Below are 27,800 nucleotides of genomic sequence, written 5' to 3'. Positions count from 1 at the left end.
ATGACAATAAATCTCTATTCCATCCTGACCATTCCCATTTTCATCCATTCTTTTACCTGTTCTCAACATTTTATTTCTCATTTGCTAGGGATACTCATGAAACTAAGCATGAGTAGTTACTTTTCACACAGACAAAATCTAGTGCTGAATACCTATGTCTGTAATAAAAATGGGTGATCCAGACACATCCTTCAGTTCTACTGCTTGTGTGTGAGACTTGGTTAGAGCTTGCATCCATTCCAACTATATGTATCTATATAGTGGGAGAAAACAAGAAGGGACTGTTGACTTTGGTCTAAAATAACTCTGTGACTGCCCATATTCAGTAAATGCCGTATAAAGTGCATGTTTTTGGTCCTGGACTTGGACACTTTAACAGCCTGAACTGCTAGGAAGAACTAGTGTCTTGTAGCAACCTAAATACTGAATCATGCAGCAACTTAAACAGCAAGATAGGAGGGATTAAGCTGTCGAAAATAAACATCCTTTCTCATCTTGAGTTTTCTGTTGAGTCTGTTGAGTTTGAGAAAAGTTTAAAAGAAATTTAGTTTCTGGCTGAAATATTTGCTGATAAAAGCCATGCTCTGGAGTGTATAATTTAGAAATATAATTTTTTCTTTCAGAAACTCAAGACTACAAAAATTTTATTTGAAAATCATTATGGATAATATCTATAAATATTGTCTCTTGAGATTTCTCTGTGAGACAAACCAGAGTTTCATCCATAGAGACACTGACATGAGTAGATGAAATTAATCTCTGACCTTGGAGCCATCTACAGACTGGTATAGGACTTCAGTCCCATCTAAACTCCCAGAATGTACCTTCTGCTTATCTTCTGCACAAGGGTATTGTCAGCAGCACAAGTTCTGCCTATATTCCTTAGATCTATAGTAGCCTGATCTCACTGCTTCTGTGGACTTTTATACCACAGAAAATAAAATAAAATAAAAAGTTGATCTCCTTCTTCTGACTATATTGAGGCAAAATGATAGTATACAAGTTGCTCCTGATACTGAAGACACATAGAAGATGTATTCTGTGGCTGGAAACTTGAGATAGACAGATCCATGGATGCAAACCTACTTAGAAATGAGATTCTCAGATACTACAAAGAAGAACTGATTAGGATGGACCTCAACGGACATAAATTAAATATCTTCTAATAATATAATATTTGAATTGTTATGATTGATCATAGATATTAGAACAGAACTCTAAAGCAACTGGCATGATTTAAAATATTACCAAATATTAAGTTGTGGTTGTTTTGGGGATTTTTTTGTTTGTTTGTTTGTATTTCTTTTACATTAAATAAGATTGGCTGATTCTGGCTTAAAACTGAAATTGTCATGTTTGCTCTTAGAAATCATGATTTACTCATATTTGCTCTTATCATCATGATTTACCAAAACACAGTTGTAGTTTCTAATCATCAGTTTAATACATGCTATGTACCTATTTGTACATATAAACAGTTTGTAACCAAATTTGTGTAGAGACTCATATGTATATAACATATTTAATTTAAAAATTTCCATTAAATAATAGCGCATGGGCCTGAGTCTGACAAAATTAGAAAGCATTAGAAGTTACTCTGTGCAGTGGCCTAAATTATGTTTATTTTTGCATTGTGGTGCAAGCTTTTGTCAGCTGACTATTTTTCCACAGGAACAACCTTGCCTCATTCACTGTATGATCTACACGGCTCTCAAGGTGTGAGGCAGCTGTTCAATTTCTTCTGCTCGCTTGACCTCCTGCCTTTCTTATCACAAAACATTCAAATTCAGCACTAAATCACTTCTCTGAGAAAATCATATTGCATTTGTTGCTGAAATATCTGAGTGCCTCATAAGCCATAGTTAATTGACGATCATAAGACTAGAAACAATTTTCCTGGGACTTTAAAACATTCTCATACCTGTTTTGTAGGTGGGAAACTGATGCACGAAGATCTCTCTGCCTCTACTTTGCAGAGTTTCATGGTGACCTACCTGCTATTAACCTCAGGCATGAGATACATGATGAAGTCCCTGACTTCTTACTGCATTGGCAGTGTGATCATCTGTGAGATGCAATGGTGTAATATCCTCAGAGGCCGCCCTCTTGTAGGACGAGGGAACTATTGCTGCAGTGGATATTTAAGCCCTCTTGTATCTCAAGGAGGGTCCTGGCAGGGATTTTTTTCTCCATGCTCTCAAAATTCATGCTTGCCTGTGATATAGCAGTCAGACAGGCTGACTGCAACATGCAGAGTCAGGGTATCACAAGAGGTGCAGCTTTTTCTTTCAGATGACAATCCCACTGTGTAATAGAAGTATAACACAGTCAGGCTTCTCTGGGTCCTTTTAGTCTCAGACACTCCCTTGCATGAATTTTCATTTCAGTGTCACAAAATCAGCACCATCCATTCAGATCACTGTCTCATTCAAGCCCTTCTTTTCTTTTTTTTTCCTTTTTTTTTTTTTTTTGTATTTTGTAAAAATAAAACTGTTTCATTGTAGTGTCAAGAAAATGGATGTTGATTTTTTTGGTGTCCCAAAATTGTATTAGTTTTAAAAAGGCATAAAAAGGATCTTATTTACTTTTCTTGTTTTCTCCCAGTGAATGTCCCTTCGACTGTAATGGAGGCCATGTCCAGACAAGACACCCTACAGCCATTTAATAAAAGTAGCAAACTATCCCCTGCCACTCCACAGCGATCCATAGTATTTCCACAGACTCCGTGTAGCCGAAATTTTTCTCTCCTGGATAAGTCTGGGTCCATCGAGTCAGGATTTAACCAGATCAGTGTCAAAAACCAACGAGTTCTTGCAAGCCCAACTTCAACAAGCCAACTAAATTCTGAGTTCAGTGACTGGCATCTTTGGAAATGTGGGCAGTGCTTTAAGACTTTCACCCAGCGGATCCTCTTGCAGATGCATGTGTGTACGCAGAACCCTGACAGGTAAAGCCCAGGCTCTCTTTATTTCTGTATCTACTGATAGCCAGATCCACTGCTTTCTTCTTTTATCAAGCTGTTATCATTTTCAAAACCAAACCATTAATATGGGGAGCCTGTATGACATAATTCATCTGCAGCTGCGTGAAGTAAGCTGATAAAAACTATTGCTTGCCTTCACTATTTGTAAAAACATTCAGTGCCTAAATGTGCAGATAAAAGGAAATAGCTAAGGATATAATCTTGTTTTTAGAATGGTTTGGTACATCTGATGGAGGCAACAAAATAGAATGAAAATTTATGAATATCATAGATGGAAGAAATGAGGTCAAGATAATTAAAAGTCTCTCTGTCTTCCAAAGATAATCTAACTTGCTGCTCAGTGGCTGTCACAGTCATTTCAGGGTTCACCTATAGTGTGCAATGCGTATGAACTTAATTAAGTACTAAGAGGTAATGAATTGGAATTTTTTGCTTAGTACTATTTTTCTTCATAGCATGCAAACCCATAAATCGTACAAAGCTGTCAAAAGGAAATACCTACTCCACCAGTGATGTGGAGGAAAACAGATGCCACTTATTCAATAAACTAATATCCACACAGAAGAAAAATGTTGACTAGATACCTCAGAGTCAAAGTTGGTTTGAAAGTTTGTCAATACAGAATTTTATGGCTGTGAACTGAGGATGAAATTTAGCTGAACAAGTGAATTAAAATTTCAGGTACTCTGACCAGTGGCACAGTAAATATAATGGAACCATTATTTATGAATCAAAGCTGGTTTATTTGACAATTTTGATAGCTGGCAGGACAAAAGACAAAAATCAAATTAATTCAATAAAAAAAGGCCGCCCGTATTTTCTCTCTTCTTCAGCTGTGAAGATTTGAGCATAACAGCTAAATCCCTGAAAGGTGTTTCAAAAAACAACATTTAACTGTGAATTAGAGTTAAAAATACCACTACCAAAAAAGCAGCAAAGACTGAGTCTGTGTATGTGTTTGTGTGCATGTCTGTCTCCTCGTGTACTTTGTGTGCAATCTACATGTACACAAATGCTTGTGTGATTCTATGGGTATGGAGAGAATAAATCCATTTTTCCCGAAGAAATGTCAAGCATGTTAGGGACTAATTAGATTCTAAGCTAATATTAATAAAAATTAAAAATTGATAATATTGTGAATGTGAACAGGTTCTTTCAACACTTTTCTGGATTTCATGCTTGCCTCAGCAGAAGCAAATGCCTTGCTAGGGAAGCTGGTAATTTAGGTGTCACAATGTAGAATATGGGTCCTGAAAGGTCTGCTCTCCTACATTCCATGGGCTTTTGTGTTGCTGGTACTAAAGCATCCTAAGCATACTGTAAAGCATAAAATGGTGCATTCTGGAAGAGTCTAGACACTGGAAAAGGCATGTTGTGAGGTTCTCCACATACTTTTTCAGTGATTCACCTAATCAGGTGTGACACCTAGATTTCATCCTTTGTTTGAACCAGTGACTTCCTTTGTGAAGAAGCAAGTTGCAGATAATAGTTAATGCAAGAAGGATCTCTCTTGATGGCACTATTCTCCACTCTAAGTGACAGCTAAATATTTATTTTGTCAGAGGAAGAAAATGAGAATAAATCTGTCTTACCATTAGATTTTTCATTGTGGAGGTGAGAGAATAATTTTTTAAAATTAATTTTATTCCTTTTTTATTTATTTCTTCCAGCAGCTTATTTCCTAAGCAGCTTGTGTCAAATATTGTCTGAAACACAGACTGGGTTTCTGGTTCTCAGTCTTAAAAGTAGTCATTCTCATTAGTAGGGTACTGATTCATGGTGTATTACCTCTCAGTCCCTCCTGTGCCCACACAGCCAGCATCTTCCTCAGGAAGGTCTGGAGCATTGTCAGTTCAGAATACCCTAGGGCATAGTAGGAAATCATCTTGCTATGGCTAAGGTCATTGCAATTCATTCCATGCTTGAAATTACCATAAATAACTGTCCTAGGATCTGGGTTATCATATCCTTGCTTGGAATCCTTTACAGAATGAGCTTACATCATAGGAAACTTTTTGTCTTTTAGTGGGTGCAAGTTATTTAGTGATACAGTGTCTAGAAAAAAAGTGGCCTTTGGTTTCTTAAACACTTTGCATTTTTCTAGATGAAAAATTTTTACAGTGTTGTACAAAATTTCCAGGAGACATGAAGGTAAGGTATGATTTGTGAAAGAATACCTGCTTGCCAGTCCCAAGTACTGGATGCAGCTCTCTGGTTTTTATTTTCTCAATGACATCTGCAGCACTGCTCCAGCTGATAAACAACTCCTCATTTATTGTCAGCAATTTGTAAGCACACCAGCCACTGCATCTTTGATGTGACTGAAACAGCAGGGCCTATCATCTCTAGGAAATAGACTTTAGTCTTTCTGTTCTGGCTTAGTATTTGTTTTGCAACAGTGCTGTGCAGGGGAAAAAACCTTTGAATCTGTACAGGAGTCTAATTCATGGTCTGAAATACAAGAAAAGCAGACTACTTGAAGCTTGAGAAATCCAAATAAAGATAATACAACAACTGAGATTAAGAAAACATCTAAATGAGAGCAGACATAAATAGACCATAATATCCGTAATTCCATGAAGTAGTAAAAAATAAATGATCCTATTTATCAGACAGATCACTTAATAAATAAAAATAATTTTAAAACATGATGAATCCCAAATAGGAGAAATTATTAAAATCTTCTGCTGTTCTTTTTGTTTTATTTAAAGATTAAGAATTTAATTTAAAATCACTTTTAATTTTTTACTGGTTTACTTATATACTTCTCTCCTTCCACCAAAAAATTTTAAGTCTGTTACATTTTTTAGGGCTTCTCTTTGAAATTAATGGTAATTGGGTTGAAGTGTGTGTGAGAGGTGGAAATTTAAATTTGTAAAATCTTGAACTCGAGGACCTTCTGAGCCTTTGAGACTTGCTTAAGCCTTGACCAGACAGAGAGAGTTTGAGAAGATATTTCTGGAAGCAAGAGTTGGAAATCTTTTTTCGTAGGTTTTTTTGTTTATTTTGTTGGGGTGATTTTTCTTTGTTTGTTTTTTTTTTTTTTCTTTTTAAAGTTTTTTTAGGTTTTATTATTATTATTATTTCCTCCCTTCTTCTGCAGAAATTCCCAACAATCCTGTTTGGAAGGCTCAAAAACGGGGTTACCAAAACGCCTTATTACAATGAACAATTTTTATTTGGTTTTTTTAACAGCAACCACTTTTCTGATAATGACACAGTCTTTTTTAATGACAGCAGTCTTCCACATCACTCTGATCACCAGATTCAGGATACATTGGTGTTCAGGGAAGGTAGAAAGCTTCAGTTCTCAAAACATCTGTGTGGCATATTTTCATGTACAACCTGTACATCTGTATGATATATATTCTCATTGATTGCCAGGGATTCAAGCTGAGAATCTGAGGGAAAGCACACTCCATAAATGTGTTCATGGATGATAGATTATGGATGTGATCTGGCACTCACAATTCTTCTTTAGTCAGGAGATATTATACTCAGGTTTTGCAATATCACCTCAATATTAAATAGTAAGCATGTTGGGTTTTGTTTTGGTTTTTTTAACAGGAAGTTGAAGTTACCAGCTTAATAGATGCTTTTCTCTAATATCATGTCTTAGTCCATTTTGTGTTTATATTTTCTTTATAGGTTCTGTATCTTTGACCTTGATGCCCTCCCCAAGTCCACTAATTGATTTGAACCTCTCCAAAACAGACTTCTAAAAAATAAGTGTTTTGAGCAAGAGTTGTCTATTTCTGTGTATTGACTATTGCTCTGTTAAAGTGCTGAATTTAATGCTGGCTCTTGCATAATCTTCTCATAAAGTGCCCAGTACTCAGAGCTAGTAACAATAACAGGTCTACAGAGCAGAAACTCTCCCTGACAGCCTCAGAAGCTTGCATATGCTCCAATGCTGGCTTTCTGCTTTGGCTGGTTTCTTCCCAAGCATTTGTAACAGATGATTGCAGAACTCCCAGCAGGTCCAGCTCTGCCATCCCTGCTGCTGCATGGTACCTGAGGTGCTCAGGACAGCAGCTGTGCTGCTTGAGGGGAGCACCAACCTGGCAGGGGATGTGGAGTGCAGTGAGAGTAAACCCCATGGCTCTGCTGATGCTTGGGATGTTGCTGTGTGCAGGTTAGCAGTATCCTGAGGTGTCACTTTGCTCTCCAGCCTTAATTCCACTTGCTAGAAGAAGGCATTCCTCAAAAATACCTTCCTCTGAGAGCAACTGTGACCTAACTCCTCTGACTGCAGCTGTGCTCTTAAAAAGCTGTGCCTTGTATAAAGGCCAGACCCTGAAAGCTGATGCTGGCCCCACCTCAAACTGCGCTGCTTGTGGGGTTTGTGCAGAGGCTGTGGCATGGCATCCTCCCCCCTATACCAATGAGGAATGCTGTCCTGGATTCAAGGGAGCCTTGTGTCCCACTCTATGAGACTGTGAGATCAATCACTTTTTGAAGCTCAGGAGCAAAGAGGAAGTCAGGAAAAACCACCAGGACGCCTGCATGGATGAATGGGGAACTCCTGGATTAATTCAAAGACAGAAAGGAAGCCTCCAGAGAATGCAAGCACAGACAGGTAGCCTGGGAGATATACAGACAGGTTGTCTAAGAAGCCAGAAATCCCTTTGGGAAAGCTAAAGCCCTGATAGGATTAAATGTGGGCAGGGACATCCAGGACAACAAAAGCTTCTATTGTTACATTAGTGATAAAAGGAAGACCAGGGGAAATGTGGGATCTCTCTAAAGGGAAGCAGGAGACCTGGCGACCTAGGACATAGCAAAGTCTGAGCCAGTCAGCAACTTAACTGGCAAATGTTCCAGTCACACCACCCATGTCACTGAAGGCAAAAGCAGGGACTGTGAGAATGAAGAGCTGCCAGTTGTAGAAGATCGGACTGAAGACCATCTAAAGAACCTGAAGATGTGCAAGCCCCTGGTTAGAAGCATGTGCATGCCCTGAGAAAAATGGTGGATGAGGTGGCTAATCCACTATCTGTCATATTTGAGAGGCCATGGCAGTCTGGTGAAGTTCTGCTGATTCAAAAAGGGGTAACATAACCTCCACTGCTAAAAAGAAAGACCTGGACAACTACAGGGCAGTCAGTCTCACCTTGGTACTTGGCAAGAGCATGAAGCAAATCCCCCTGGCGACTAGGTTAAGGAACATGGAAAATAATGGTGTGATTGATGACAGCCAAGGTGATTTCACTAAGGGCAAATTTGTCATGCCTGACAAATTTGGTAACCTTCTACAGCAGTGTTTACAGAGTTGGTGAATAAGGAATATAGACTGAGGTCATCTACCTGGACCTGTGCAAAGTGTTTGCATCCAGCAGCCTTGTCGGTGAAGTGAAGAGACAAGGATTTATTTGATGGTCAGATCTCTCAATGGATAAGGAATTGGCAGGAAAGTTGCACTCAAAAGAGTGCAATGGCTCAGTCTCCAAGTGGAGACTAGAGATATTCCTTAGAGGCTGCATTTGGGCTGATGCTATTCAGCACAGCAGTGTGTTTTGGTGACAGGGACAGAGGGATCAAGGGCACCCTCAGTGCGTTTCCTGATGACAGCAGGCTTTGCAGGGCAGGTGACATGCTGGATGGAAGGGATGCCACCCAGAGTGACCTTGGCAGGTTGGAAAGGTGGGACTGGGTGAGCATCATGAAATACAACAAGAGCAAGTGAAAGTGGTTCAGGGCAATCTCAAGCACAAATACAGACTGGGTGGAGAATGGAGTGAGCACATTCCTGAGGAGAAGGACTCAGATGTGTTGGGGGATGAGAAGCTGGACATGGGCCAGGTGTGCACTTGCAACACAAAAGACAACGTGTCCTGGGCTGTGTCAAAAGCAGGATGTGATTCTCCCCCTCTATTCAACTCTTGTGAAACCCCACCTGGAGCATTGCATCCAGCTCTGGGGATTCCAACATTAGAAGGATGTGGATCTCCTACAGAGAGTCCAGAGGACGATCCCAAAGATGATCAGGGGCATGAAGACAGGTTGAGAAATTTTGGGCTGCTCAGGGTAGAAAAAAGAAGGGCACAGAGACAACTTATATGAGCTTTCCAGTACACATAGGGGCCCACAAGAAATCTGGAGAGACTTTTTGTGATGGCATTTAGCGATAGAACAAGGGATAATGGCTTTAAACTGAAAGATGGTAAATTTTGATGGGATGTAAGAAAGAAATTCTTCAGTGTGAGGGTGATGAGGCAGACTTGAAATTTTCCCAAAGAAGCTGTCAATGCCCTGTCTTGGGAATGATCGAGGCCAAATAGGATGGGATCTTGAGTGGAAGATGTCCTATAGGAATGTGCCCCCTCTTGACAGAGTGACAAAAATATCCTTTGTCCCCTTAAAAAGGAAATAAGCACAGAAGTTTCTCTCCTCAATTAGGTGAAAAGACACCTCATAGGACCCGGGGGTCTTCACCTCAAACTTAAGGATAGCTAATTGGGCAGGAGCCACAATTTACTAGAAAAAGAAGAGATAAAAGAAACTAACTGCTTTTGTGAGGTGTTTTACCGGGGGCAAGGACCTTTTGCACCTGGTTCAGTTTTTCTCTGCAAAGAGTTTTATTTTGCCTTTTATTAAAACCTTTTTGTTTCCAACACTGCCACAGAAGCCATCCTGCTGATTTTATGCCTTCTAAGGTAGCTGAGCCATCTTGGGTGTGAAATAGATCTCCAGGAGCTCATGAGACATGGCTTGAGGAGACTCATATTTCTCCATGTCCCTGCCCATAGCAAGGGGCTGGAAACAAGATAGTCTTTAAGGCCCCTTTCAACACAGACCATTCTATAATTCTATGATCATGTTGGCTTTTTACTTCTTAGTCATCAACAGGGAGAAAAACACTTTCAATCACATGCCAGTCTCTCAGCCGGTGCTTTTCCAGCTCTTTCTGAGGAAAAAAAATACAGCGTTGTGCTATTTTGTCTCACTGGGCTGAGTTTCAATGACAAAGTTACAAGTATTCAGGAACTTGCCCTTACAAGAAATTTCTAAGATTACACTAGAATTCCATGTGCCCCTTGAAAAGGGCAAATTCACTTCTGACAAGGCCAGACTAAAAACATATTAATCATAAAGGAAATAGTTTGAAAATGCAGTGGAAAATAATGATTGGATTTTCTAAGGTTCTAATAATTCAAAGAGTTAATAGTTTATGATGTAGAAAATAAATTTATAACACTTAGATACACTTAGGAGTCAGAATTTGGAAAATATATTCTTTTGACAGAGGAATAGTAAAAGACAAATAAAGCTATGTCAAGTTTGCTAAATGAAAATCTAGAAAGAATTAACCTAAATGTACAGCTGTCTCTCAGTAGCTATTTCAGATGAAAGCATATGGATTTTTCTAGTCTCTTAATGTGCTTTGTACATATTAGGAGTTCTACATTCCTTGCCCAAAGCATGAGCTTTGGTGAAGTTCAGTAGGCCTTCTAGGGAAGCCTGACTTTTTTTACTGATCCCATACATGATGTGGTTTCACCAGAAAAATAGCAGCTGCAAAGTAAGGAAATTTTAAGACAGGAAAAGACCTCACCAAAGAGCAAAATCATTCAAGAGATTGTCTAGCTTAGAGAGCAAAATTTATTCCATAGTGTTTTAATTTTGGAAAATGTGTCTTGCACAGCTTGGAAAAGCTCAAATTATAAATTACCACAAAACCTGAAAACTATTACATTAGAATTGCTCTCAGAATTTCAGTTTGGATGGCCTATATTCCTATATGGGCCATCATAGAGTCAGAGACTGTAGGATTACGGTTTCCAGAAAAAGCTGGTGGATTCTGAATGTCAGTAAACCTAGATAGCTTATCAATGATACATGGGATTAATAACAATAGTGTAAAATTTTTCCAACAGGAAAATTTTCTTCTGGTTAAGTAGATTTCCCTTCTTTAAGCTCAAAAAGAAAGATGTGAAGCTAAAAGTTCCTGTGTAACTAGGTGTTCTATAAAAAACATTAGAACTGATTTGATGATTGTCGGAACATCACTCTCATCTGCACATGGCTGTAATCAGTTTAGCTGCTCTTAACTGTAACTTAAAATTACGATCTGGTAAGATTTTGATTCACGTGGATACTGTGAAGCTCAGGAAAGCACAATACGTGTATTGGTTATTCCAAGGAAATGAGTTTTTCTGAGCTGCCAGTGCATTCAGTCCAGCAGTGGATTTTTGAAAGCACGGCCCACGAGGACCAACATTTCTGTCCCTCTGTTGCTGTTCCTCCTTGTCTGCAGAGCTCTGTCATAGCGAGGTCACCATCTGAATTCCTTGTCCCAGTGCAGGCAAAACTGATGGCAGAAGACACAACTGCTGCATCAAAGGCAGGCGTGCTCTACCCATGTCAATGCACTCACTGAACCGAGCACAGCTCCTGCTCAGGCCTTCGGCACCACTTTAATTTTTTTGGAAAAATAACATATTGATTTTATCTTCTTCCAAGAAAAGAAAAAATTCCGAGCACAGGAAAATTGTTACCAGAGAACAGAACGATAACTTCTGTACTTATTGAATGTAATTATATATTTTTTTTCTCTTTGAAAAATAGTAGCGTCCAAAAGTTGTCAGAAGTTGGCATATTTAAATCTGCAATTGTGCAAATTAGAGCATTTTTAAGATGTTACAGTATTTCAATGCATTCTTAGGCTCTCTTTTTAAAATTAATTTTGTCTAATGTATGTCATTTATCTAAGCTTTAAAAAAATTAGGCATTCTAGCATTAATTAGAATTACTTGTATATAAACTGGATAAATTCATCCTCCGCAAAGAGAAGGGTAACTTCTTTAACAGTTTTTCTCTCAAGATGTGGATCAATCAGAAAAATGGAGTCAAAGTGACCTAACAATTGGTGATCTTTTGCAGGGATGATTTACTTGAGTGTAAGCCAGTGAAATGTATTCCAAATATTTTGTAAAGAAGACATTTATTTTGAGGCAATGAACCCATATTGTTTGCCATGACAATGTTCACCTATATCTGGTTTGAAATTTTGACTGTTTACAGACAAGTTGCAGTGTGAATTTTCACTGCATTAAGTTAATAACATTGATTTATTTATCACTTTAAAAAATAAAAAGATTAATTTGCTTTATGTCGCATTGCATCATTTTTTGTGGTTGCTGTTAAAAACAGATAACCAGAGGCTAATAGATGTTAATGGTCTCCTTCACTAATAAAAAAAATCAATGTTTCTTGGATACAGAATATATTATTGCTTTATTTTGCTTAAAAGTGCTTGATTACTGCATTCACAAATTATCTTTGTTTTATCAACTCTTGAAATTTCTTACCAAATTTGATAAATATTTTCTGCGCAAATTAACTTTGGACTGCAAGAAAGGTGAAAACTGGACATGTTACTACTTGTCTTTCAATAAGAGAAACTGAAAAACATTTTCTTGGTTTTTGGTTTTTAAATATTATCTTACATATTTCTGTGTATCTTTAAGGGCCACATCATCTAAATTACCTTTCCACAGCTTTCATACCTTACATTCAAACTTGTTAGAGAGTAGCTAGATTTTCAAATGCAAGTAATTAAAATTGTAAGCTATTGAGTTATTGATGAATACTGAGCTATTAATCAAGCTAAAAAATTCTACAATCAGGGTTCAGTGCTCTGAAGCACTGTAAAATAATAGTATTTGTGTTCAGTGATGCAAGTAGCCACAATTAAGCAGTTCACTTGACAAATGAGATAGTTCACTTTATTTTGCACTTAATTGAATTGTACATGCCTGGTCACCATTGTCTCTTTCCCTTTAGTTTTGGTTTCTAGCCATTTAAACATATACATTTATTACGGAGAGAGCAATTAAGTTGTGTGGGCCATTGGCTCTGGAAACGCAGACACCAAGAGTTAAAATGTTGTGTAGGGTAAAAATCATTATTATCCCTCCAGAAAAAAGATCTTAATTTTCTTAGCAAGCAGTCTGATAAGCACTTAGGACTCTGCTACTAACTTAAAACAAATGTGAAATAGAAAAAAAACCTAGAAGGGTGTTGATATAAAGCCACTTTTATTGAAGAGAAATATATAGACATGGTTTCTTGGCATTTTATTTTAGTTAGCATTTCAGAAGACCGGTCTCACATTGTTGTTGTGTATCCTTTTTTTTCTGTGTTTGCAGTCTGCTTGTTATGATTCTGAATTTGTAACATATCAGTCAGTTTTTTATGTTTGTTTGTTATGTTTATTTTTAACATGACGTGTTGTTGAAAACCTGAGTTCTGTGTTTCCTTCCGAGATCCCCAAAACAGACATTTTCAATCTAGATGGGAGAAAAAATGTTAATGAAATGTAAAGATTTTCAACTGAAATAAGAAAATAAAAAGATAATTTTAATACAGCAGTCATTTTTTCCAAGTCTCTTATTGAAATAAGTGATCTCTAAAATCCTCCAAAGCAATATGAGGAGTTTAATTGTGAATAGCTACAGAATAACGACAGGATGTGCACATAACCATCAGATATACATTTGCAAGTAAGGCTGTAGCTCACACCAGCAGACAGAGGATTACACGAGTCCCTCAGCTCCATGTGTGTGGATCTTTTTTTTTTTGACTAAGGAGTACCGTTGAGTTTGAGAGAACTAAGGCAAGCAGATGTGTACTGCAGGCTCACTAGTTTGCTGATTTATGGCTTTTGGTCCCATAGACTCTCTTTTAATTCCTGCCCAAGAATTTCACATTTTCTAAAGAGGTTGTGAAGTTTTGGGTTTGCGCTTCCCAAGAAAGACCCAGAGAAGCGCGCCCGCTTTTCTCTCTGGAAACCATGGGGAAGATCAGGAGCCCCCGTCCCGTGTGGTTTCCTGCTGGTGCCAACACACAGCACTGACGCTGCCGTTTCCCTTCCCACCACAGGCCCTACCAGTGCGGCCACTGCTCGCAGTCCTTCTCGCAGCCCTCGGAGCTGCGCAACCACGTCGTGACGCACTCCAGCGACAGGCCCTTCAAGTGCGGCTACTGCGGGCGCGCCTTCGCCGGGGCCACCACGCTCAACAACCACATCCGCACGCACACCGGGGAAAAGCCCTTCAAGTAAGTACTTGAGGCCAGCGGCTTTTGCCGGCTGAGATTAGGGGGGGGAAATGCATTGCTGCTGCTCACCAGCATCGCCAGCACTCGGCTGACGATCCCTTGAAAGCCAAGGTCAGACCATGTGGTGCCACAGGGCTTGCAAGGGTTGCAGGATGAAGAGAGAGGCAAGAAATGTTGACCACATGTCCAGAAGGCTTGATTTATTATTTTATGATATATATTACATTATTACTATACTAAAAAGAATAGAGAGAAAGTTCTCAGAAGGTTAGCTAAGCTAAGAATAGAAAAGAATGAATAACAAAGGTCTGTGTCTTAGTAGAGAGCAAGAACAGCTCTGCTGTGAGTGGTCAGTAAATCCAAACATCCACGGGAGACCAATCACGGATCCACCTGTTGCATTCCACAGCAGCAGATAACCATTGTTTACACTTCGTTGCTGAAACTTCTCAGCTTCAGCAGGAAAAATCCTAACGAAAGGATTTTAATAAAAAGATGTCTGTGACAATGAGGTAGAACAGCTAGTGGTGCTGTTAAAATCAGAATTTATATGGCTTTGATTTTGAGTTTCTTGAAAGCCCTTGCACAATCTTCTGTTTTCTAATGATACCTTGATTATTTTAATTAAGTGAAAAGCTGCTGCCAGAGAACCACAGCTGAAAATATGACCAAGACTGAGACAGGCCATGTTGTAAGAACATTAATATGATTCTTTGATGTCTATATGCTGAGGTAGATGGAGCTTCACTTAAAAGCTAATTTGGCTCTAGTATTATAGGGGGGGGAATATGCACCTTCTTTTAGTTTCAGAATCACTGAATAGAAAATGTAACTCTGTGGCGTAAGTTTTGAAAGACCATAGTAATAAATTGAAAGTGTTCAGCTGTCCAAAGTATAAGAAAAAAAATGTCACCTAATAAAGATGATTTTACATTAGACAAACTTCTTTAATTTCTGAAGTTTTCAATTACTGACATTAAAGCTAAGCACATACCTGTCTCAGAAATCTTCCAGAAGTGCTCATTTCCAGCAATAGTACAGCTGATCCTGATATTTTACCTTCTGTTGTGCAAGACTCTGCCTACTAAAGAGGAAGGGCTCTCCAAAGCAGAAGAAATATATCCCATGTTTGTGTCTTTGTCTTGGCTGAACTGACAGGCTCAGAGTACATATATGTGGTCACTGGAGCAATTCCACCTAATGTATCGATATCACTTCTTTTGGAAGCTTCCTGGATGTTCCTAGGAGGAAGGGGAATATGTGTAGAAGGTGTGTGTCTCTCCCAGTTCTCCGAGTACTGTCTGTTCTCTTTCTACTTTTCTTTGTTTGACTTTTTTTTTCCCACTTTTGCCAGACAGTGCTTTTGATCTGGTTAGTGTAAGGGAGCTCGGCCTGTCAGAACCGCTCATAACAGCCCCACAGAGATACTGGTGAGCACACTTTGCCTCCATATAAGGCTGGGAGGAAGCACAGCCTCCACACGTCTCTGCTGGGGGCGAGGGGGCAGAGCCAGGAACAAAATGCTGCATATCCAGAACAGAAGAATTGGCATGTCAGGAATCATGGCTAGGATGTCGTGGAGGCCCAGAACATCTAAATATCGACTTCTCTTGAGCCAGTCTGTTGAACGCTCAGAGCCCACAGAAAGTGAGCCAAAAATGGTGTGAGCAAGTCAGATTGATTTTATCTAGTTGCTGTGTAAATAGATTTTAGTAATTAATGGAAGGGGTTTCCGGGTCAAAATGGAAAATAGATTTCGTTTAATGTTAAGGTGTTACTTATGTGTAACCTTGTTGACTCCACTTAATTTTTTTCCTTAACGTCCTCTTTTTGTCATGTTTCCAATAGATCTGCTATTTTGCCCAATTTAGAGTCATTATTTTTCCCCATTGGTATACTAATTTTTTACCCTTTTCAAAAATGGACTTGATTACAGCACAATTTCATTTGTGAAAGAGCTTAACATATGTAATACAACTAACAAGAGGTCTGGGATTTGTTTTTTGTTTTGGTTAGTTTTTGTGGGGTTTTTTTGGGTTTTTTGATTTTTTTGTTTTTTTATTTGTTTGTTATGTTTTGCCCTGCTCAAGTGGAAGCATTTAAGTATTCCAGGATGTATCTGACTGTTCCTTAAGTTGCGGGACAGAGCAACAAAAAAAAAAAAGTGTATACTTTATACTGGTTCTTTATGATGCATGGCATCATTTCAACTGTTCAAGGTGTTTCTTTAGTTTCTTCCTCAAGCACAAGAAACAGTAGCACCATTTTCTCTCTGGAAGTCTTGTTGAAGTATTTTCACTAAGCTGACTAGTAACTTGATGTGAAGCTGAAACTGGAGCTGCAGATTTTGCCATCCCTGCTAGTCAGATAAGAGGACACACGAGCCTTGATGCTGCAAGCTGTTCAAAAGGGCAGATTTGTCTCTCATGCAGGACTACTTGCATTTGAGAGAGGAGGAGCAGAAAATTATCCAGAAATCAGTCTATCATCTCTGATGGAGAAAAAAGAAAGAGCTGCAACTCCTCTTGATGTCTCATCACTGTTTGGATCCTCCTTTGGAAAAGGGTTGCACAAGATCTGGTATTAAGAAAGTTTAGGAAAAGACCCTCAACAAATTCTATTAAGCAAGAACCATAAACAGAACAAACAAAATATCTGTCTCTTGATCATGCAATTTAGGTTTTAAATGTTTGTTTATGAAGAATTTTGAGTATACACTCACACACAAAAACAAAAAAAAAAAGACAGAAAAGCCAGCTGAAACAGTGTTTCTGTACCTCAGAGAAGTTTGTATTTGTGGTGATGTACAACTAATATTCTTTTAACTAATATTTTAATATTAGGAAGAATTGCCATGCATGGATAGTGATAAATTACTTAAATTTTAGCTAATTTATTTAAAATAACTCAGCTAATTCTAGCTAAACTATTTTGAAATATCAGGTATAATTTTGAAGGTGCTTCTGCTGTGAACGCAATCTCATGATTACTAATGCAATAGGGCAGCTGTTTTCATATGTGGGTATAGACAAATTACACTCAGCATGGATTAAATCAGCAATGTTAAAAGCCAAGTATATTTGTATGCATATTATTTCCAGAAGCTGGTTTTAAAAATGGTGAACACTAGTGACAGTATTTTCAAAAATATTTTAGATTAATTGTTTTGTGAGAGGATGTTTGGGATTGGTTAAAAATCTTTCTCTGTGAGAGGCCATTTTCTTTGTAGGTCCTAGGTAAATTTGGATGTATGGTGGAAGACTTTTCTATTTTCTTTTCATTAAGATAACAATGCTAAGTGAGGTTATCTGTAGTCAAAGCTTTAGCTGAATTTGACTTTTCATGTCATCACAAGCTATCAAGCCAGCCACACCACTGTAATGTTTTTGTGTATTCTTATCTTACTGAAGTCTCCACTACGGCTGCTAGTCTGGGAGCAAAGATCTTAAGTAAATTAAAATGCAGGAGAAAAAGGAAAATTATTTGTCGCCTCTGTTCTCTTGATCTTTTTCTCACCCCCTCCCAATTTTCATTTGCCTACAGAATCAGGTTTATTCAAAGATCTAATATTTATCAGTCAACCCTAAATAACTAAGAGAAAAGAGTCTTTCAGCCTCCAACAGCTCACATATTTTACATTGTTACTTACTGAAATACAAAAGTGGTCAGCATTCATTTTAGGTTGAATATGTACGTTGTACCTGCAGTGACATCTCAGAGTTGTCAGGAGGGATTCTCTTTGGTTCATAGTTTTTCTTGGATTTTTTACACCCTTCCAAAGGAGTTTAAAATGTACTTGTTGAATGAAATTTTGAAAGTATCAAATTAATGTCTTTTTTTTCTAAAATAGGCCCTCAGCATTTTCTCCACCCAAAGCCTTTCACAGAGGTTGAGCATAAAAGTGAAAATTAAACCAATCCTCGGTGTCAATGTTTTGAAAGCACTGTGAAGCAAACAAGCAGATGTAACAATGAGGGCTATCTAAACAAAATCAGAAACCCCAGTACTGTAGAAATATCCCAGGACTATTGGTGCACTTTGTGAACTTAAGAACATTTCTGTTTACCACCTCCACCCAAGCAAATCATACCAGGAAACTCTGTGGAAGAGTGAAGCCTTGAGGCTGAGGAGGTTGAATGCTTTAGGACATTGCTCCTTACAATTACAGTGTACACAGACATTGTAAAAGAAGGCAACATGGATCCAGTTTTCACTGATGGTATCTAATTGTTTGAGGACTTTGGAATTGCTTTGGACCTATATGCACCTGGGGCTGTTTAAATTCCATTCAAATGCCATCAGATGGCCCTAAGTGGAAATTAAATTGTATCTCAGTTAATAAGTGTCATTATTGCCAATACAGGTGTCTACAGTGCAGGCTTAGCCAAAATTTGGTGTGTCTATCATTCAGGCTTGGGCTCAGTCCCATAGTGGCTTGGTGTGCGGGCACATGAGCTATGGAGTCTTTTTCCTTTCTGACAATTTTGTCCACTGTTCAACTGTCCAACACAACATTAAACACGTCAGGGTTACATACAGGAACATGCACATGAAAACTCACCAAACTCATGGGCAGAGCTTACAGGAGTGGTTATTCTGCTATGATGGGCTGGGAAAGAATGGTTAGTAGAGTACATCACAATCCAGAAGAAAAACATTCCTGCTCCTCTTCCCATTCCTACCTACTGTGAGACAGTAATGCTGACTGCTGTGACGCTATTATCTTCACCTTTTCTATCAGTTTGTATCCAGCAACAACTTCTCTGGACCACATTGAAAAGAGGAATCAGGAGCCTAATACACATCTCTGTCCATAAGCCAGGTACTTATATATCCAAAACTATGGTCCTGAAAACACCACCCACATGATTTGGAAGTACCTAGAAAATCCCAAGCACCTTGGGTAATATCTGAAGGTCATCCAGGTACAAGAGAAAGACAAGGGAATTAAGTGCCTTGTCAGAGGCTTTATTCTGACTTTTGCCCAAGGGCTGTGTAAATGCAGACATCACAGTTTGACCAGCAGCAACACTTGGCACCCACAGCCTTCCTATTCATAAAGGGTAGGTGCTCGTATCAAGAGATTTATCCCCTTTCTGTTCTCTCTTTAGCATCCCTCTTTCCTGTGCTTGATGTTAGTGTATCAGCCTGTAGCTGGGAAGGTAGAGCACTCCTACAACAGAGGAATCTTGTGGATGAAGGATGGGAAGTTGTGTTTTAAAGAGCTGTGGTAAACCTTGCTCTGCACTTTCACTAACAATGCAAGGTGCCGAGTGAATGCCTGCCCTATTCCAGCCTCCCAGACAGGCCCCAGAAAGGACAAGGAGGCCTGCCACAGCAAATGGTTTTGGTGGGTAGCACTGTCTTTGGATCACTCTATAGCTGTCATCTAAGTCACTAATGGTGCCCTAGGCATCCTGTTAGCCCTTATTTCCTTTATTTGGCCAGGCTCTTAAAATCAGGGCATGCCACACCTGATTTTATATGTTATGTTGCTACTGTATCACTTACAGCTTAGTTAGACAAGGATCCAACCCTCCTATTACTCATCAAGCAAAGTACTTGTCTTTGTGGACATCAAAATAACCAAACTATCAAGTTCAAGTAGACAGTAATATCTCATACAGACTAAGTTAACCCCCCAGCCTTAAAATTGATTATAATGCCTCTGTGATAGATATATATGTATGTATATAAAAATAATACAATAATTTGCAAGTTTGTCAGGCCATGAAAGGTAGTATATTTTGACACACTAATCCAGTAAGTAATCAGTTTTCTAATAAACAATCAGCAGTGCACTAATGTGTCATCAGCACTTCAGGAGCTCTGGAGAGTGGATGATCTGCACATAGACGTTAATGAATACCCCAAAAATCATTAAGTAATCAATACTTCTGAGTTATTTTCATTGAGCTGATAGGTCTGATACATTAAAGCTGACATTTTACATTTGTCAAGATCACAGTGCAGTTTTTAACAGTGGCATAGGATGCTAAAAATATTCCATGAAAGACAATCAAGGAAATACAACTTAAAAGTGTTGACATTTTAGATTGGTACAGTAACCTGGATGAATGACTCTGTAATGTCTGTGCTAAATAGTCCTGAAGCAGAAATTTATCACCAAAAATTATTAATGTGAAGAATATCCACAGTTATACATGCGTGTAAATATCTTTTTTTTTTTTAATAAGCAGATCACTGACAGTTCACTTTCTATCATTCACATCGGTGAAGAGAGAAAGATTAAAATGAATTAGCTGAGTCCATTGCTTTTCTCACTTCTCCTTTGAAGGTGAATGATTCATTGCAGTGATATTTTTATGAAAACCTTTTCTGGAGATAAGACATCATATGGTACCATTAAACTGAAGATGGCTTTTGGAGCAAGCATCATACAGAAAGGGTCTGCTCCATCCCTGTTTGTGACTCATCAAACCTTTCTCTAATGTTCAGAATGCAAATCAAGAAGACAGCATTTGAGAGATTAAGTACAGTAGTGCGTCTTTAGAGCAGAGATAAGGGATTAATTCCAAGGCAACCATAGCCCCTATTCTATCCTCTGCAGAATTCAATGGCTTTGTTTTTTCATTCACACAGTATTTTTCTTGCAGATTATGGTTGTCTAAGAGAGAACAGGGTAGAAAGGGAAACAATATAAAAGCGAAGCAACACTGATGGCTGTTATGAGTTCTTCCTCAACCCACAGATTTCACAAATAGTGTGGATGCCTGTAGATAATTAAGTAACCACTATCTCTATGTGCCTTTTAAAAATGAATCCTACTACATGGTCAGATCTGATAAACAAAGAGTTTTCTCTTGTTCTAGGACTGAACGATTACTGCTTTGTGATTTCTCATCCTCCAATAGGCAATTGTGGATTTTAAAAAAGCAGAAGGTGAAATTCTATTTGTCATCAATTTCTCTTAGGGGATGCAGAGCAGAAAACTGCAGACAAGCTGCCTCTTTGATGGCTCACTCCTAAAAATCTCTTTTTGTTCTTTATCTATTTGAACTGACAGTGATCAGAGCTACAGCAGGACAGGCCTCTCTGGAGAAATCACCTTCCCCCTGTCTATTGACAGATTCCTCTGTTCTGAATCAGACAGGCCTTGTCCCATCATAGGCATCAAGGCCTTGGAAGTAGCCACCAATTAAACCTCTTGAGCCAGTAAAATCTGAAGCCACTTTTGAGTGTCTGTTCTGATTAGGCAGGATGAGACAAAGCCCATCACCCCCCCCAGAGCAGCTCCCTGGTCTCAATTTTCTCTCTTGCCTTCACCAGGTGCGAGAGGTGTGAGAGGAGCTTCACACAAGCCACCCAGCTGAGTCGACACCAGAGGATGCCCAATGAGTGCAAGCCAATAACAGAGAGCACAGAATCAATTGAAGTGGATTAACTGATTGACTGGTTGGAATTAAACTGCAAGGAAAGTCATGATTAAATGTCACGGACACTTAAGCAAAACCAAAGATTTCCTCTGAGCAACTTTCAATCAGTCCCAGAAAACCAAAAGCAGTAATAAAATAAGTAAGATGTTAAGAGATATTGATCCTGGCATGGAAGTGAGACCAGGAAAGAGATTATTTATTTATGACTAGGGATGAGTCTTATTTCAATTGACAAGTTACTTGGGACTGTTAACATTTCAAGTCCCTTCATGTATTGCTTTAATTCTAAAAGCCTTTATAATTGTTATTTAATGCCAAAGTGAGGAGTCTCAAGAGTTCTTCTGCTCATAGTTATGACTGAGAATGCACATGGACTTGTTTATTGTTGCACCTTTTTTTGTAGCATGACTCAAAGGACCCAGATGTAATCTGTACATTTAGCTGGGCTGGGCAAGTTGATCTTGACATGGCTGAAATAGAAATTGCTGTGTGGGATGGAAAGTGATCACGAGCTGTACCTGGGTCAGTGTCAGCCACCTCAGACCAAAAGGCATTCCATTTCCATAGTCTCATGCCTCACACTGTGTGCACTTTTTCATGCAACTAGTTTGCATTGGCATTGCCATAGATATTCTGGGAAAGAAAAAAAATAGTAAAAAAATGGAATGTTGTATATCTGCAAATATACATTACACAAAGAAACAAGTAGGAAAACTGTGTCAAACTTATAGAGCTTTCAAATTCAGTCAAATAGCTATGAAAGACAGAGGTGGTAAAAAGTATTTTAAACACTAAATATTCCAGTCCATGTGTAAATAATATTACAAGGAGCAGAAAACTGAGAAGATACATTTGGTTTGGGTAACTGATTTAATGTTCTAGGAAAACCAATCAGAAATCCAAACTATAGTCCATTGATATTTTCAGTCTGTTATCTGGATCAAATTGGAAATGCTCCTGTATTAGATGAAGCTTTCAGTACCCTTGGGCTGAGCTTCAAAATAAAAGATAAATCTGAATTGAGATACTTTATCAATTTCTTGGAAGCTTCATAGCATTCACTTCATAGAAATTTGCCTGGTACAGTGAATGTAGGAAAGCCAAAATATTCCCAATATAAATGTAAAAAGCTCACATGTCACTACATTGGGTTGATTTAACAATTTTCATATTGGCTTTTTCCCATGCTTTTATCTATGATGTATTTCAGATTTCACGATTTTGTCTAATCAAATTATGTTTTCACTTCTAGAAACCAGCGGCGTTTGTTTATATATTGATTGTTTCAATGCTAGAGCAGTAGGTTGACAAAAATGTTTAAAAAAAAAGGAAAAAAAACCAGAAAAAAACTAAAAGAAAAAAAAAGAAAAAGAAAAAAGAAAATAAATTAAAAGAAAAGAAACAAAATCACAACCACCAAGAAGCAAAACCTAAACAGTCTGAGGTCATGCTTTATCGTAAGGTAATACTGCAAAATACAATTGTGGAGAATATGGGGATTAAAATAGATTAATTCAGTTTTGCACCAAAACTGAAGTGCTGAGTAGCTCATAAGGGCTCAGTTGATTATATTAAATATTTTAAACACATTTATGGGGATGATTTTAAATATGTAGAGAATAAAGTATCCAGTTCTGTAAAGGGCTAGACAGAATCAGCTACAAATTTGACACCAGGTTCAGACCATTTATGAATTCTGCAAAGAGCTCAAGCAGAAAAAGAGCTTACAATAAAATTAAAATGCATTTAAAAGGAGTTTAAAAGCTAAGACATCCATACTGCATGGTGTTCATTTATTATATTGTAAAAACTACACTGCAGAATCTGGAGTTTCCAAAGCTTTGCAGGGAATTACTTCAGGAGTATTTGTGTTTGGCCATTGAAATGTAAAAATTGTGATGGGGGAAAAAGATTTTTTTATCATTATTCTAGCATATACCAGATTATCTCACAAAGAAGGTTTATTCCTATGAGTTTTCAGCTCTATTTCTGAGTGCAGAGATATGGGAAGTGAGTGATTCTGTCACCTGCCTGATTCTATCCTCAAAACTATGAGAGACTCTTAGCTACTATATAAATGTGTTTGTTTGTTTGCTTTTAGGTTCAAAGAAGCATGGGAAGCTGGGTAGGACGACTTGTAACTTAAAGGTGACTATTTGAACATTGTTTTGTTTCTAGCAAGGTTAATGCAACAGAAGAAACCAAAATAAAATCCTAAACCTTTCAAACACTCATGCCTGGTAGCTCACATTTTTCACTATTTAAGTGACTTAATGTAAAGTAACATTCTGGAGGGGCACCAACTTTTAGTTAACTATTTGAACAGTATTGATCATTTCTGCAAGCAAACAGTTAAAGAACAAGAGGTCAGAAAATTTATAAACGAAGTAAGTGGGGAAAATGTCAAGCTCTGAAAAGCTAATAGGAGCTATGTTAGATCAGTGAGTTGTGCTGCTGCATTATCTAACCCTGCTCCCATGGTCAGGGATGAGGTTTGCAGCGGTGAAGAGACTCCACTGTATTTGAATCATGTAGTGCAAAGAGTACCTAAGTATGTGCTTACAGAAATGGCAAGTTCCCTGCTGGCTGCAGGTAGGCTTACTTGTATGTTTTCATTTAAACATGTCTAAATATTCTTCTGAATGGGTGTGAAATAAAGGTCAATTGTTTCAAGATTATATTGGATTTTAAAAAAAAATGCACTAGAGTAGTATGTCTGCAGAACTTATTTTATTTTCCTTCCAGATAATTCTTTCTAGTGTAAACCACTATGTTGTTCCATATGCCTAAAGACAACTTCAATTATTGTATTATTTTATACATTGTATTTTCACAACAACACATTTGGCAGCATACAAAAGCAATACAGTGAGAACCCATGATTCCATAGTGGCATTTTCTTGAGTACCACATTTGGCATTCTATTACAGTATGGCAAATGTAAAACCAATATGAACACAAAATGCATTCTAGGTTTGGGCTAAACAGAATTCAGTTCCTGTCTGGACTTCCCAAATACTGAGTGAGTTTCAATTCATGTATCAGCAGAACTGTACATTTAGGTCTATTATGCATACAATATGTGTTTGCACACAGTAATCTGAAGCAGTAAGTGTAATTCAATTATCTTTAAATGTAGTGATTATGTGCCTGCCATTTCAGAATTTCTGAAGCACTTGGCATCTCTGTTTTGTAGTCTGGTAAAAAATACAAGCTTTTGGTTTTTAATTTTTTTTTGTCCAACCGTGAACGTGTTGGAAATCATATTTAAAACTTGTGCCTAGTTCTGATTCTTTTTCAAGTGTGGAATTAAATTTTATGTGTTCATAGAGTTATACCTTTCAGAAAGACTTCGGGTCCTTTATAAACGTACTTATAGCCCCTAAAGATGATAATTTTAAATACAATTTGATTTTCTTCCCATGAAAGAAACTTGAATTGGGAATAATATAATAATTACAGCACATTACATACGAGAAACTTACAAGAAATTATGTGTATACTTTTTACTTTTGGTAACATCATCTCTCCTTTAAATTAAAATTTATTTTTTGTATGGTGCCATTGCATTATGTGATGCTGAAAAAACAGTGTGATTTCAAACAAATAAATAAGTGAATGTCCACTATTAAGTCTTCATTGCTTTTAAGAGTAATTAAGTTACTCTCATTTTTTAGAAATTACAATTAGAATGCTATTCTGTTCCTTGCAAGTCCTTTCTGTGGAAAGATTCCAGAAAATATAATATTCTGGGACTCCATGGAATTTTTTTTTTCTTCCTAGATTTTGGAAGTTTCGACATCATCAAGTCAATCTCAAAAAGCCCATAAATCCACCCTATAGATGTAGAGTATGCTGAAGGGGTCCTGTGTTGTAATAAAAATAAAAATGACACTGTAATTAGAAAGATCAACAGTTCGCTTGCATTTTTTAAACTTCATGAAATTGCCTCTTTTTTACTGTAAAGGACCAATTAAGTCATGCATGTAGCTGTATTCTTGTGATATCAAATGTAAAGATTACATTGTGTTTAAATGAAAATAACAGGCACACATTTAAAAAGAAGATGAAGAAATGTAAATATATTTGATTAATAAAACATTTCTATTACTGTACCCTAAGACTTTGTTTTATGTTAATATTACTTATGGAATTCTGTGCTCTGCAGAAAATGAAATATGCTAGAGTGATTGTGCATTGAAGGTGGCCTCAAATAATCAGCATGCCTTGCTGAGGTTGTCATTATCAGCTTCCAAAAAGTGTTGGTGGCTTGGAAGTTGCAACTCTTGCAGACAGAAGAGAGTGAGATCAAGTTTAAGTCTCTTGGTCACTGAGTCTCACAACTCCTACGGATGTATTGCTGAGAAAATGCCACAGTTATGCTCAAGCAATTTCTCAAATGTATTTTGGAATACTTGTCTATAGATTATGGTGTAGATCTATACATATTATAACTAGGTTTTTCTATTTTGCCTACTCTAGTGCTTGGCTTTTTTGTGGCTGAGTAATTTTCTTTTACCTGAATCCTGATTAAAAGGACCACCATCTAGTGGACTAAGACAGAATTTCAAAATTCCAGTTGATGTGGACTTGGAACTCATTCATCAGAAGTCACTCTAAAACCATAGCTAAAAACAGTAGCCATGCTCCACTGCAAAGGACCTTCAGTGCCTTTTTCAGGATTATTTCACTGCCATTGTGTGTGTCAAAGAGCAGTGATTAGTTTGCTAAGTTACCCCTTGTTCCACTTGACAAAGTATCACTTGAGTATGCAAAAAAATGTCAGTTGCTGTAATTTTTCATGTTGTATACCTTTTACGTAAGCACAAGAACCACCATGGTAGAATCATTGTGCAAAACTACTGTATTTGAGAAAATACTCAGGTAAATCTGCCAGCAGACTGCCTGCTGATTTGCAAGTAGCAGGGATAGTCAATCATTCAAGGCAAATTTCTATACATCTGAGGAAAGTTCCTTCTAACAAGAATTGCATTGAGTCATACAATATATGAGATTATATCACTAAACCCGCATAATCTGTCATGAGCTAATGAGGCACAAATGTCTAACAGGGGTGGCGGGTGGAGGAGTCCTTTGGCTGGTGGCCCAGTCTATGATATAGAAAAGTCCTGGGGTCCACCACCTTGAAACTCTTTGGGTGCATGATTTAGAAGGGGTGAGACTCAGGTCTGCTAATATTTTTCTTTTAACACATTTACTCAACTTTTTAAGCGGGACTGAGGACCAGCAGTGTGCTGCTGGCTTAATTTGCCTCTGAATGTGTTCACTGAGATCTGGGGAAGAATCAATCTGATATTAAAGTACAAAAGACCAGGAAAGTTAGATAGCATCAGTTTTAATGGTTTGTTTTTGTTGGTTTTTTATCCAAATAAAGTGGACACTTGCTCTCAAACAAGACATCAGCAGTAACCAGGTCACTGCACACACTGCTTGGGCAGCCTCCTTGGCACAAAAAAAGCATCTGCTAGTTAAAACAAGTCCAATGACTTCTTAACACCACAAATCCAAGCCACACTTGAACTGATGGCACACAGATGTTGAAACAGCACTCTGACCTCCATGTACTGTCAGTTTCCCCATCCTCAGACTTACTTCTTTTCATACTTGCTAAAATCAGCCAACAAGACATTTTGAGAGAGACTTGGCCTGCCTCATGTTCCATGGTTGCAGGGGATCTGACAGCCCTTTGGACTAACAAATATAATGCAGGGTGCTTAATACTCCCAGATGCCTGGTGAAAATAGATGCCAACAATTGTACAGCAATAATTAGGTCCCCAAAATCTAGATGTGCCAAAAGCCAGTGCATCAGATGGGGGACTTATTTTTCTTCTCAGTATTTCCCAGTGGCGACCCTGAGGACAATCACCTAGTCAAGGGACCTGCTAGTCAAGGGACAACCACAGGCAGCTGCTTTGCTCTGAATCTGAATCACTTATATAGGTGTAAAACAAGAACCACAGATATCTGAACATAGCCACAGGTGACTTCATATTCATGTAAGTAAGGACATCAGAAAACTAATGGTGTAGAAGACCTGGATAACCAAACAGGGTTGGAACGGGTCCAAGGACATAGGAAGGGAGGAGCATACAGTCTATCACAAGAGGAATCAGAATCTTCCCACTCAGTGTGTCTCATTTTAGAGCAAGGCATTGACAAACCTTCATTTTTTAAAAAAAATTATTAGAGATAACATAACTTTATGTTTACTTTACTCACCCTCTTGGAAAAGAGTATTAGTGAAGTCTGGGCCATCCATTAGAGTTGTAGTTATATCACTACCTTTCTCCCCATTGTTGTCTTCTCCACCAACCACAGCAGATGAATGATACCAAT

General features: G+C 38.0%; 1 protein-coding gene across 2 annotated transcripts in view; it reads left to right on the top strand.

Annotated features, from left to right (window-relative positions):
* The window catches only part of PRDM6 (PR/SET domain 6), an 81,631-nt gene extending 56,087 nt beyond the window's left edge, over window positions 1–25,544 (top strand). The window contains exons 6-9 of one of the 2 annotated variants that reach the window (XR_012578205.1): window positions 2,605–2,947; window positions 13,868–14,044; window positions 21,335–23,589; window positions 25,225–25,543. Coding sequence is in view for 1 of the 2 variants with exons in the window: in XM_026794447.2 (XP_026650248.1) it covers window positions 2,605–2,947; window positions 13,868–14,044; window positions 21,335–21,449 (635 nt within the window). In the remaining variant the exon portion in view is untranslated. Of the gene's footprint in view, window positions 1–2,604; window positions 2,948–13,867; window positions 14,045–21,334 lie in introns of both variants that reach the window. The other variant, XM_026794447.2, reaches the window with a different exon arrangement.
* Window positions 25,545–27,800: the final 2,256 nt, after the last annotated feature.

Source organism: Zonotrichia albicollis, chromosome Z (assembly GCF_047830755.1).
Source record: "Zonotrichia albicollis isolate bZonAlb1 chromosome Z, bZonAlb1.hap1, whole genome shotgun sequence".
Lineage (NCBI taxonomy): Eukaryota > Metazoa > Chordata > Aves > Passeriformes > Passerellidae > Zonotrichia > Zonotrichia albicollis.
Note: the sequence above shows the minus strand (reverse complement) of the source record. Positions and strands in the feature narration are given on the sequence as shown.